The 14,108-nt window shown below is 35.3% G+C and overlaps 1 protein-coding gene across 1 annotated transcript in view; it reads right to left on the reverse strand.

The window, feature by feature from the left end:
- The window catches only part of CFAP299 (cilia and flagella associated protein 299), a 614,241-nt gene that overhangs the window by 374,969 nt on the left and 225,164 nt on the right, over window positions 1-14,108 (reverse strand). Inside the window, exon 3 of the mRNA XM_044224675.1 lies at window positions 1,134-1,224. Coding sequence (XP_044080610.1) covers window positions 1,134-1,224 — 91 coding nt within the window. The remainder of the gene's footprint in view (window positions 1-1,133; window positions 1,225-14,108) is intronic.

The raw sequence follows: 14,108 nt of genomic DNA on the forward strand, positions 1-14,108 counted from the left end.
CTTATCTTGTTTGATCATTAATGATCATATGTCCCTTCCCAAAAGTCCTTATCATGATTCCCATGACATCCTATGTTTTGCCTTTGTAGCTGCTCTTTCTATTAAGAGTCAGATAAACTTTACACTTTTCTGTTGTAATTTAGAAGGCCCTCCAGAGTCTAGTCACTATCCATATTTCCAACTTCACTTCTTCAATCTCACTTGTCCATCTTCCCCAAGAAGCTTTCCCTGATTTCAAGCTCAGTTCATTCTATTAAATTATTTAACTAAAGTATGAATTTTTCTCTCTACGAAGTATATTGAGGATTTTGTCTGCATGTGAAATTTTCAAGAGTCCTGTTGGAAAAATTCCAACTATTTTTCAAGAAAACCTTGGCAAAATATACCTTATATACATATTTTTCTGTTGCTGTTTCAAACTTTTCATCACACTACTTCTGATTTTTTTTTCTGTAAGAAATTTATTACAGTTTGAGCATGAGTATTTTCCTTTTTTAATCCTTGACTTAGAACCTTTTTAAAACCTACAGAAGACTGTTATCACTAATATTATATTAACAAAAGGTAAAAGTAAATATGTATTCCAAATAACATTAAAAACTACATATTTGATTTAGCACACATTTTAATAAAGTAAGACCATATTCTCCTTGGATGATCAAAAGTTGTATCTCTCCATTATGTGGTTTCTATCACATCTCCCAAGGTAGGATTACAAGGCAAACTACAGGACTCTCTTCTGAAGGTAACACAAAATCAAATCAGGTAGGGACAGGGCAAAACTTGGGGGACAGTGGATGATGTGACTTGGAGGATTGTACTAGGAGGCTGAGCTGAAAAAAGTAGCAAGTTTCAACATAAGACTAGCACAATGCTGAAGACGACAACCACCATCCCAATGCATTTTCTCTACAATAGTTGTAGGAAATCATTTTTTTTTCACCAAGTGGGTACTTCTATAGACGTAAGTGGGAATAAAATTTTTTCCCACATACTTTGTATAATATATACGACAAAGAGCCATATTATATCCCTCATGCATTACTTCTCAGGGAAGAATTAAAACTTGTATTATTAATACCAACTGTGCCTTTAATGTATATATTTTTAGCTATTGGATGAAATGTACTCACGCTCACTTTTCCGTTGCGATTGTCTTCTTCTCTCACTGCCAGTGCCTTCAGAAAATTATCTTGCAGGTCTTTACCGGCACTTGTTAATGTCCTATAAAAAGCAGGTCTTAGTTATAGTACATTAGAAAACAAATATATCAAAAACATTCAGGGGCCAAAAACCACAGTTCTTTATTCCAAGTGATAATGTCCTTGTAACACAAAAATTATATACACAATCATTATAAATCATATACAATTATTATAACTTACTACATTCCTCAAATTATTATACAGTTATAGAATCTATATTTATGAATAATTAGAATCAAGTCTATAAATATCATACATGACTTTATCAATACTCAAGCCAGATAGAGTTAATTTCATTTACATGTCTGTTTTATTCTTTTTAATCATACCATGCAAATTTATTTATACCTCTCATTACCCATAATAATATTAGATTATTTATAATTTAAGTACAGTTTATTTATTTAATATAAGAAATTTAAAATATGAGAAACCTAAACCAATTCCTTTACTGACATACAACATTAATCTTACCTCTATGAGGATATAAAAAAGGCAAAAAGGAAAGAAACTAGGTTGAGTCATTTCTGTTAGATAAAAAGAAACTTTAAGACTACAGGGTGTTTGCCTGGCTCAGTTGATGAAGCATGAGACTCGATCTCAGGGTTGTGAGTTCAAGCCCCTATTAGGTATAGAGATGACTTCTTAAAAAAATCTTAAAAAAAAATAATTCAAAAGAGGCAATATTAAAATAAATAAGTTCTGGAGATGGCTATTATACTGACAATATATTAAAATCATACCATTCCTCTTTTTTTATTATTATTCAAGTCTTATATACATAGACATATTATTTTCTATAACCTCTATGAGAAAGATAAAAGTACTTTTGTTATACAAACTGGGAACAGAGAGGGTAAGGCTAGACCTCCTAAGCTATGTGCAGCAGAGTCAAAAAGTTATATAAATAATCAATTATTACAGCATGCTACATCTGAGAACCGGAAACTTCTCAGCAAGTGGAAATATTGGGCAAGAAAGCTAATGCAGTGTGCGGTAAGGAATTCTTAAATCTTTAACATGCATTACTCTTACTTAACTAGATTTATTTAACAGTCAGTGACCTGAGAAAACTTGCTTAAATAAATATCACAAAAGGAGTCACTTCCTCAAGAAGTGAAGTAGGTCCATTACAAAATATTAGGGTTATAAGTTTTATAAAGGCAAATACTCCATCTTTTCTGTTTACAATCCACTACACTTTCAAAATGGGGTAAAAATTATATGGATGAGTTAATCTCCACCAATCGTGTTTAATCATTAGCTAAAAGCATTTATATAACCCTACATGAATGGGTCTAAATAAATTCTTAATCCTCAACAATTAGACTTCTGGTTTTATGATTTAATTATGTTGTTTGTGTCATCACACATAATTATATTACTGGATTAACACTCAAAAAGAGTAAATAACAAAAGAGAAAAAATGAAAAACTTAAAATAGAAATATTTCCATGCGTTATTTTCTTAAGAGGTCACTTACTTTAAAAATTACTAAGTCTTTCAGTAAATATTCATGAGTTATTAATCATCTCAGAATTTTATTTTATTTATTTATTTTTTAAGATTTTATTTATTTATTTGACAGACAGAGATCACAAGCAAGCAGAGAGGCAGGCGGAGAGAATGAGGAGGAAGCAGGCTTCTTGCTGGGCAGAGAGACAGATATGGGGCTCGATCCCAGGACCCTGAGATCATGACCTGAGCCGAAGGTATTTTCTAACAGGCAAGGTTTGAATAATCATTTTGATGTGTTCTAATAAGCAGTTTCTAGATAAACACTAAATCAGATTTGAGGTTAAATCAGTCTGAATAGCAATACTTTCTTATCTATTGGGCAGTCCTCGTGCTATTCTCTATGCTAGGTATTTCACAAATACTTTCAATTATCTTCAAATCAAACCTTAAGGGAGGACATGTTTATTTCCGCTTTAGAGATGAACTTGAAGATAATCAGTCGGCATTCAGTTTTTAACTTAAATATCACCAACCCCAAGGATTTATTTTACTATTCTGAAGCCACAAAATATAGCAAAACATCATTTGATGCCGCAGTACTTTTACAGAAAACAATGAGAACTCACTGGTAAGAGGAAACCTAAAGTAACAGGAATGGGGGTACTGTGAGGTATGTAAGCTTCATCAGGAGGTGCCCCTACGAGTGATCAGAGGCTGGTGGTCTTGAAACCAATGGAAAGCCAATCAGCCATAATCATCACTCCAATTCTAGACTAGAATAACTTGTTCAGAGGTAGGTTTGATTTATAGCCAGTGAAATCTGGCATAGCCTATATTTAATAATTCTAGAATTTATATTCAATTCATCTGCACTTGTTTGAATATGTAATTCAACTTCTCTGTGCCTCAATTACTTTGAAATGATGATTTTGTACACTCACTTTGGAAAAATTTAGTGGAGAGTATAGTAAAATGTAATGGATGAGTAAGTTTATTATAAAACTTTTACAATATTATCTTGTTAGGAAATAAGCACACATCTATGAAAAAGCAGTTTTCAGAAATAGTTTTATTTTCCATGGATAAGTTTACTGACAAAACTATATGCCTGTATTTTTGTGGTTTCAAATAATATAAATTTTATTTTTTAGGGCAAAATGGAATATTATTTGCAAACTTGATAAAAATATTATTTTATTTATCATAATGTATGGATTCTTAGATAACTTATTTGAGTATTAAATATGGGAGACATATTTCTACTGTACTTTGATGTAGGGCACCTGTTGCTTTGTCTTGTATATTTTCTCCAGGACAATATAATATCTTTTTTGTTTTGTTTGTTACACAAATTAGGAGGAAAAAAAAATCCTGCTTCTTTTCAAATAGTATTTTATAAATTTCTTTAACATTGGTAAACATTTTCACATTCCTCCTTTCAGTGTATTATTGTAGGTTGTTCTGTATTATCAATCTGGGTTGCTATAACAAAATGCCATAGATTGGGTGTCTTAAACAATAGAAATTTATTTTCTCACGTATCTGGAGGCTGGGAGTCCAAGGACAGGGTACCAGCACAGTTTGCTTCTAGTAACCACTCTCTTCTCTTAAGCAACTCACTGTATTTGTACTAGTATCTCACTGTGTTCTTAATATTCATTTTTCTGATTTCTTTTGTTTTGTTATACATATATTTTTCTCAATTCTATGTCCTCCAAAATCTACATGTATACCAAATATTGTATAGAAGGAATAAAAGTAACCAGTGAACCATTTCAAGTCCTTTCCTTTGAGCATTATTTCAACAGGAGAATCTATCTTTAATATCTAAGGGATTATTTTTTTAAAAGATCTAAGAGGGAAAAACCGTGGAGCTAAATCCAATTGTGTGGTTTTTTACTCTCCTGTATTTTCTTGTAAACTATTCCTGGTGGCTTTTTTTTTTTTTCTTCCTTCCTTCCTCCCTTTCTAATTTAATTGAAACAATTTTCCTTAGAGGTTAGGTCGATCAGAATTATATTTAGAAAGACTTATGGTTTAGGAATTTTTACACTATATACTGTGATTTCCATGAAATTTCCACAAGGTCATCAATTTATATTCTAATCACTTTCAGAAAAGAAAAAGACTTCTTGAGAAATGAGATTCATTTATTGGTAAGGAGGAATGAGAATCAAATTTTCATTAAGATAAATGGCATCACTCCCCCCATGCCGGCCCCTTTTGCATGTCAAAGAGTTTATAAATTACAAAATGTACAGTAAAGCTACCAGCATCTTTGGGAAGAAGTTTCAACTGTTGGAAGCACACAGAAGAAAGACAAGAAGTGCTAGGATGCACACGAGACGGCTGTTCCTTTTCGTCCTCTATTCTGAAGAAAACCCAAGGGGGAGAGTCCTAAAATCTGTGGTATCTTCCATTAGTCAGAGTCTACTCCCCCCTGTATGAAAAGCTGTGCTTTTCTTTGAAGGGACAAAAAGGGCTGCCCTGTCTGAGAAAGTGTTCCTGAACTCTTCTTTTTTGGTACATCTGGAAAATTTCTAGTTAATTCCTAAACACAGTAGGTTAAGATGTTCTCACACTTCAGATTGAAATCAAAACCACATTGAGATATCACCTTACACCAGTTAGAATAGCCAAAATTAACAAGACAGGAAAGAACTGTGTGTTGGAGGGGATGTGGAGAAAGGGGAACCCTCTTACACTGTAGGTGGGAATGCAAGTTGGTGCAGCCACTTTGGAGAACAGTGTGGAGATTCCTCAAGAAATTAAAAATAGAGCTTCCCTATAACCCTGCAATTGCACTCCTGGGTATTTACCCCAAAGATACAGATGGAGTGAAAAGAAGGGCCATCTGTACCCCAATGTTTATAGCAGCAATGGCCACGGTCACCAAACTGTGGAAAGAACCAAGATGCCCTTCAACGGACAAATGGATAAGGAAGATGTGGTCCATATACACTATGGAGTATTATGCCTCCATCAGAAAGGATGAATACCCAACTTTTGTAGCAACATGGATGGGACTGGAAGAGATTATGCTGAGTGAAATAAGTCAAGCAGAGAGAGTCAATTATCATATGGTTTCACTCACTTGTGGAGCATAAGGAATAACACGAAGGACACGGGGAGACGGAGAGGAGAAGGGAGTTGGGGGAAATCGGAGGGGGAGACGAACCATGAGAGACTGTGGACTCTGAGAAAGAAACTGAGGGTTTTGGAGGGGAGAAAGGGAGGGGGATGGGTGAGCCTGGTGGTGGGTATTAAGGAGGGCACGTATAGCATGGAACACTGGGTATGGTGCATAAACAATGAATTTTAGAACACTGAAAAAATAAAATTAAATTTAAAAAAAAGATGTTCTCACACTTTAAGGGGGACCAAATAATAATAATAATAATAATAATAATGATAATAATAATGCTTAGAGAGGAAATAAATATTCTTAGTCTCTAAATGTGGTTTTATTCTGAAAATACATTCAAATATAACTTTAGTTTTACTCTCTTCTGGGAGGCATCTAAATCTTTTACCTGATCTGAAATAGACTTCCTGATCTTCTGGTTGTACAGTGAAAGCCAATGAGAAAGTAGAAAACAAAAAAAGTAAGTTTTGTTTTATATATCTGCCTCCAGTCTCTACCTGTGGCAATCAGCCTCATCGCTCCAGAAAACACTGAGCAAAAACGGGCTTTAGAAAGGTGAGGGCCTTCAGGCTTAGCATCATCAGGTCGTACATGCCTAATCTCTACGTGTGTGTGTCTGTAGTTCATATATTTGAAAGATTCCATCTAAGGAGCTGAAGAATCTGATGTAATGGGATGCAAGGGGTGGCTTCTCACCAGGGAAAAGCAGTCAGAACAGGAGCCCATAGTGCCCGTGCCAACAGCCACACAAGATGGCAGGGACTGTCACACAGGAGAGTGATGGGCTGGGAGCAGAAGCGCATAGGGAGGAGGGGAGGGCTGTGGGGCAGAAGGGATGTATGGGTGAGAGTCTGGGGAGAAAGATACCTGAGGAGGACTGTTAGGAAGGCTGCCGCACGACCCCTCTGTATGAACCCCTGAGCTCCTCCTTTAATAAAGCCGGCAGTATTAAGAGGTTAAGTCTGACCTCTAGTGACAAGGAGAGTTTAGAAAAGAGGAGGCAACTTAAAAATGAGGGACAGAGGGAAATTGGAAGGGGAGGTGAACCAGGAGAGACTATGGACTCTGAAAAACAATCTGAGGGGTTTGAAGTGGCGGGGGGGGTGGGAGGTTGGGGTACCAGGTGGTGGGTATTGTAGAGGGCACGGCTTGCATGGAGCACTGGGTGTGGTGCAAAAACAATGAATTCTGTTACGCTGAAAAGAAATTAAAAAAAAAAAAAAAATGAGGGACAGAGACCGAGACAGAGATAAGGGAGGTGAGAGGGTGGTTGGAAGCAACCCAGCCTGCGGTGCCATCTAAGGAAGGTTCAGCAAAGCCATGTCCTTGAACCAAACTCTGCCAAAAAAGATTCACGGGTCTACGTTGATATCCCTGTCACGTTCAGTCACTGAGGGAGAGCAGCAGCCCACGGCAGGTGTGGCCGTGAACGAATGCACAAGAGCCCCATGTGACGGGACGCTCAGATAAGGACACTCTCAGTGTGAAATGTATTCTCGTCACCACAGTCTTTCACCCAAACCAAAAACCTTGAGGTTCAAAAATGCCAGCATAATAACTCATTTGCTTTTTCACAAATATAGTCTCAAAACTTCCAATATTATCATCATCAATATGTTTACGGAAAACACTTTAAGACTTTTTGCAGATCTTCTTCTTCTTAGTGTATACACCTCTAGGGATGAATGGCCAGATTACTGTGCTTTTAGACAGTTCACTTGATAAAGGTTCTTTCTGTATGCTATGATACCAACTAGATACACAGTTAGGTTCACTGTTGATATTATTTCAATTTGAAAAAGATTTCAAATTTTGGTTATAGTTACATAAATAACATGCTCAGAATTCTAAAATTAAATCTATAATTTAGAAATTGAGAAAAACCTCGTTTTCATCTCCCCCACTTTTATGTACCCTATTCTATTCTCTCCCTTCTATACAGAACATCATTTTAGTTTTAATTCCAGTGAGTTAACATATGGTATTATATTAGTCTAAGGTGTATAACATATCGATTAACACCTCCATACATCAGCCAGTGCTCATCACAAACGTACTCCTTAAACCTCATCATCTGTTTCACCCATCCTTCACCTACCCTCTGGGGACCATCAGTTTGTTCTCTACAGATAAGAGTCTGTTTCTTGATTTATCTCTCTCTCATTTCTTTCCCTTCATAGAGCATCATTATTTTAAGTATCCTTAAATTGATTTTGTAACCATTACTATTTTTTTAAAGATTGTTATTTATTTATTTGACAGAGAGATCACAAGTAGGCAGAGAGGCAGGAGAGACAGAAGGAAGCAGGCTCCCTGTGGAGCAGAGAGCCCGACGACGCGGGGCTCAATTCCAGGACCCTGAGATCATGACTTGAGCCAAAGGCAGAGGTTTAACCCACTGGGCCCCCCCAGATGCCCCATTAACTGTATCTATTTTTAATACAAGCATATCTATCTGTCATCTAGCTAGCTAGCTAGGTATTTACTTTTGCCAATGGTAGCCTCCTATACATATTTTCCTCAAACTTGGTTTTTCACTTAGCATTATGTTCAGGGAATTATACCATGTAGTAAGAGACATTTCCACTACTTTTTACAGTTGCCTAGTACTCCACTGTAGGAATATACCACCGTTCAGTCACTTAGCCACTGATGGTCATTGGTTTGCTTCCTGTTATTTGCTATGATAAATACTGCTTTAGCATTTATTTAGCTTTGTGTATAGGTCATTTCATGTTATTGCCACTATATTTTGCGGATAAATTCCTAGAAGTAGGATTGCTGGTCAAAGAGTACATGAATATTTTATTTAGTTAAATATTACCAAATTTCCCTTCAGTGGGGCTGGGACATTGTGAAGTCCTTCCTACAATTTATAATAGTAAATTTCAGTTTCTGCAAAGCCTCATTAACAAAGTATATTGTAAATCTTTTAGATTTGTGCTGGTCTAGTACAAGAGAAACTCAGTATAATTGTGTATTTATCTTATAAAGAGAAGTGAACATATTTTCATATATAGAAACCACTGCACTTCTTTTTCTTAAACTGTAGGTTGATACCTCATTTTTCTATAGTATCACTGGCCTCTTTTTTCTCTATTTTCTTCTTTAAACATGAAGAATTTTACCTCTTCTCTGTGATGTAAGTCGCAAATATTTTCCCCAGCTTTTCAGTTGTCATTCTACTTTGCTTATGGTGCATTTTACCAAGAAAATGTTTCATTTGTATGTCATTAAAATAATTTGTAAGTGTTACAAATCATTCCCTTACTATGGATTTTGAATCAACAATTATAGAGGAATCCATCTACACTTTCTTCTAGAACTTGAAAGTTTTCTTTTTTATTCATTTGTTTTAACATTTATCTCTCTAATTCCTTGACATTAACCCTGATGTACTGTGGGATGAATTGATCCTATTTCAACTTTTTCCATTTGGATATTCAGTTATCCCAACACCAATTATTTAAAAACCTGTCTTTCTTTTTTCCATTGATTTGAGATGATGTCTTTCCATATACACTTGGGCCTGTTTCTGTGTTTCCTGTTTTGTTTCAGTGCTTTGTCTGATTGTATCACATTATTTTGATAATAGAAATTATGTTTTAATATCTGGTAAAACTAGCCCCTCTCATTGCTGGTTCTTTTTTTATAGGTGGTGTGATTTTTTTTTTTTGGTGGATTTTTTTGTTATTTACTTTTCTTCAAATGGATTTTATTAATAGAATTGTCTGACCATTAAAAAAAAAAACACTCAAACACTGATGATCACGTACCAGGATTACCTTCAGTTTCTAAATGTCATAGCTTGTGATTTTAAAGATGGCTGGCATGGTACAAATGACCAGCATGGAACTGGGTCTGCCGGTTCTCTGCATCATGGTAGCCCAAGTGCACACCAGCTCCTGCAGACATTGTGAACATGAATTCCTGCTACACTTTCAAAGACAGGAAGATACTCACTCTACTTTCCATACCTCCAGTCCTAAGTTTTATATTAAATTAATTAAATGTAGTATTAGATTAAAACCATGTGTTTGATGAGTCTGATCATCCAATTGAACTCAAAAACTATCATTCTGTGTACCACTTACTCTATTTTTATGTATAATAACTGATTTATTCAGACAGTTAGTAATCTCTACTCTGGCCTGTTTCGGAGAGTTGTGTTTATCTACAAAATTTATCAATGTCATCTTGTGTTTACAAATTTCTTTTATATTTTTGCATAAACTAGTCTCTGATTTTTTAAAGTCTTCTGTTTTCATAGTTATACCCCTCCTAATCATTTCTTACCCTATGTATTTGTAGCTTTTCCCTTTTATCTTAATTGGCTTAGCCAGTAGTTTGACTATTTTACGTTTTTTCCCAAAGAATTAACATTTGGATTTACTCCACACTTTTTTCTTACTCATTTATTTCAAATTTTTAAATTAATATCTTCTTTTTTTTCTTTTTGGGGGGTACCATGTAGTCTTATTTCTATTCTTTTAATTGGGTGCTTAATTCATTTTTGTTTTTTCATTTTCGTGATATATATATTTAGGGCCATTATATTTTTCTCTGAAAACTGCTTTAACTACTTCCCATAGAGTCTGATAGTTGTATATTCACTACTCTTTTTTTTTTTTTTTTAATATTTTGTTTGTTTGACAGAGGGGGAGAGAGAGAGCACAGCAGGGGGAGCTGCAAGCAGAGGAAGAAGCAGCAGGCTGCCCGCTGAACAGAGAGCTCCCCGCAGGGCTGGATCCCAGGAACCCAGGATCATGACCTGAGCCAAAAGCAGATGTTTAACCGACTGAGCCACCCAGGCGCCCTTCAGTGTTCTTATTTTTAAGAAATTCTAGTATTTCTTTGCTTCCCCTTTGATCAAAGAGTTTTTTAATTAGATGCTTTTTAATGCTCCACTTTAGAAGACTTTTTTCATTGCTGTTGTTATTAATGTTGTCTTACTGAATTGTGGTCTCTTTGTAGTTATGGGAGGCGGAGTAATTAAGGGGATTTTTTTTTTTTTTTTGGTGGTGTCCTTGTGTGGGCAAGATATAGTCCAGCTTGGAGAATGTTACTTGTAGACTTCAGAAGAGAAAGTCTTTCTATCAGAGTTTAGAGTTGAGTATGTATTTATAAAAATACCTAATTAATTATATTGTCTTTTATCTTTTTAGTAAATATTTGCCCATTTACTCTGTTTTAGATTGAGAGAATGTGTTAAAATCTCTTATTAGCATTTCTGCTATTTATCATTTTCTCTACAGTGGTTTCTACTTTATAAATCTGTGTTATTGGCAATTAACTGAGTAATTACTAAAACTCTTATTTCTACAATTGTGAACTATATAGCTTGAGACATTATAATTTATCCTTCATTGTCTGTTAGTGGCTTTTCAAACTGAATGCTAATTTGTTAGATATCAAAATTGTAACTCTTATGCTTTTACTTCTGTTTGTCTAAAATGCCTGTTTCTATTTATTTATACATTTCTATAGCTCTTTAATTTAGATGTATCTTTGTATACATAAAATATAAACTTTTCCTTATGATTCAATTTATATTGTGTATAAAATATAAACTTTTCCTTATGATTCAATTAAGTTCATTTAGACATAGTGATGACTGGTAAGAGAGGCCTTAGTTTTTCCAGGTTGCTTTAGGTGTGCTCTATACATACACAGACGGGTACGGAGTCATATCATCATAAATGCATATACACTATGGAGTATGATGCCTCCATCAGAAAGGATGAATATCCAACTTTTGTAGCAACATGGACGGGACTAGAACAGATTATGCTGAGTGAAATAAGTCAAGCAGAGAGAGTCAATTATCATATGGTTTCACTTGTTTGTGGAGCATAACAAATAGCATGGAGGACAAGGGCGTTAGAGAGGAGTAGGGAATTTGGGTAAATTGGAAGGGGAGGTGAACCATGAGAGACTATGGACTCTGAAAAACAATCTGAGGGGTTTGAAATGGCGGGGGGGTGGGAGGTTGGGGTACCAGGTGGTGGGTATTATAGAGGGCACGGCTTGCATGGAGCACTGGGTGTGGTGAAAAAATAATGAATAATGTTTTTCTGAAAATAAATAAATTGAGAAAAAAAAATGCACACACAGAAAATTTTTCATAAAGTAGTCCATGTTGTTACATTTTCCTCTATATATTTCCGGGCATTAATAGGTTTATAATTTGCTCAAATGATTACTTTATATGAAATTCTTTTCCCCTTTTTTTAAACCAATGTTCATTTTTCCTACTAAGAAAAAATAAAATTTCACTACCAGTACTTTTTCTTCTATTCTTTCCTATCCCTAAACATCCAATTTGAAATAATATGCCTTTTACTCTCAGTTAATACCTATACAGAAGTTAGTGAACTTATTCTGTTTTTTGCTTACTTCCCCTTATTTTTGATAGTTACTATATCTGTATTATCAATGCACATATCATTTTTATACTATGCTGTCTCCCTTATATCCCATTTAATCTTAGTTTTACAGATAAATATATATTTAATGTTTACAACAACTCCTTTGGTCGGTGTCTTCCTGGTCACTTTGGGGGTCTGAAACACATTCTCTAATTCGTTTCCACAAAGGTCTCACAGGAACAATAGTGCCTGAGTTCTTGCTGATAGCATGCTTGCAGTCCTTAGACAGGAAGTTTAGTGTGGCTGGGTATAGAATCCTTGGTTCATATTTTCTTTTCTTGAGTCTCTTAAATGTTACTAAACTATTTGCGGGCACAAAACACTGAAAATTTTGATGACAAACTGAGTGTCTTTCCCAATATGTCTTGGCCTTTTTGCCTTTTTTCCCAGGGCTTTTTTCCCTTTTTCCTTAAATTCCTTAAATTCCTTAAAGACCATGTCTTGTTGGCTATTCTGTATTTTTTCCCAGAAATTTAATGTGCCCTCTCAATACATCATTTCAAATCTTTTATTTCAGAGAGTTTCCTTAAAGTACAATGCTTAGTTTTAATTTTATGCTTTTGCTTTGTTTCTCCTTCTCCAGGGACACCAATTGCGTATCTTTTTCCCCATGTTCATTATCCTTTTATCTAGTCTTGATCTATCCTCTATTAATTCATCCATGTTTTTTTAAAACTCTTCATTCTGTGTAATTTTCAATTTTCTTCTTTTTGTTTTTTATCTCTCCTAAACCACTGTGCATGGAACTTATTTGCACCTATGCTCTTTTTAGTTTATTCTTTACTTAACAAATGTTTTTTTTTTTCTTTCTAACCTTTCCTATATTCTGTTAGCACACTTATTTTTATAATAACAGGACTCCAACTTTTTTTAAAAACTTATTAACACTGTCTAGGGGCACCTGGGTGGCTCAGTGGGTTAAATATCTGTCTTTGGCTCAGGTCATGACCCAGGGTCTTGGGATTAAGTCCTGCATGGGGCTCCTTGCCCCTCCTTGCCTGCTTCTCCCTCTGTCTACTGCTCTCCTTGCTTGTGCGCTTTCTCTTTCTCTGAAAAATAAATAAATAAAATATATTTTTTTTAAAAAAAGCAAAATACCGTGTACAGAACTATTTATAAGATGATCTCACTCTGACTGCAAGCATGCTATCAAAATGCAGGTTAAAAAAGAAGAACACTAGACAAATTCAACACTGATAAAAACGTCTGACTGCTGCCAGTGTAGCATTATGGCAACCCAGAATGATCCCAGAATTTAAAAAAAAAAGAGAGAGAGAGAGAGGGAAAGGGGGAGAGAGAGCACTGATAACAGTACATAATGTAACAGGATTGCTGTGGGCTCTGAACATGAAAAGTTCTTTGCATACTGCATGGTGCACAGAAGGTGCTCAGTAAATAGATCTACTTTTGTTATCGTTATCATTACCATTACCATCACTGCATGGATCAAAACGAGATAGCTGGGGTAGTAAATTTTGGGGTACATACCTTAACATTTAAATTCTGAGTCTCTTTTATCTTCACTTGTCTCTCCCTCTCCGCAGATCAGATCAAATACGTAAGCATCCCAAGTATATAAATCATAAAACGTCCATGTAGACCAATGCTCTTTAAATATTTACTAGACATTGTGCTGGATTGTATTTTCCAAAATGGAAGCAATATTATCTCCCATTCTACAGGTACTTCCCATGTCATCTCTCCTAGCAAGAGGACTAGACTTTTCTCCTCTACCTCCTTGAGTCTGACTACTTTGAACAACAGAATACAGGGAAAAAACACTGCGCCAGTTCTGAATCTAGCTTGTAACTGAACTGGCATCTTTTCTCCCTCTCTTGGAATGCACTGTCTTAGAAGCCAAATGCCACCTAA

This window comes from Neovison vison, chromosome 11 (genome assembly GCF_020171115.1).
Source record: "Neovison vison isolate M4711 chromosome 11, ASM_NN_V1, whole genome shotgun sequence".
Classification (NCBI taxonomy): Eukaryota; Metazoa; Chordata; class Mammalia; order Carnivora; family Mustelidae; genus Neogale; species Neogale vison.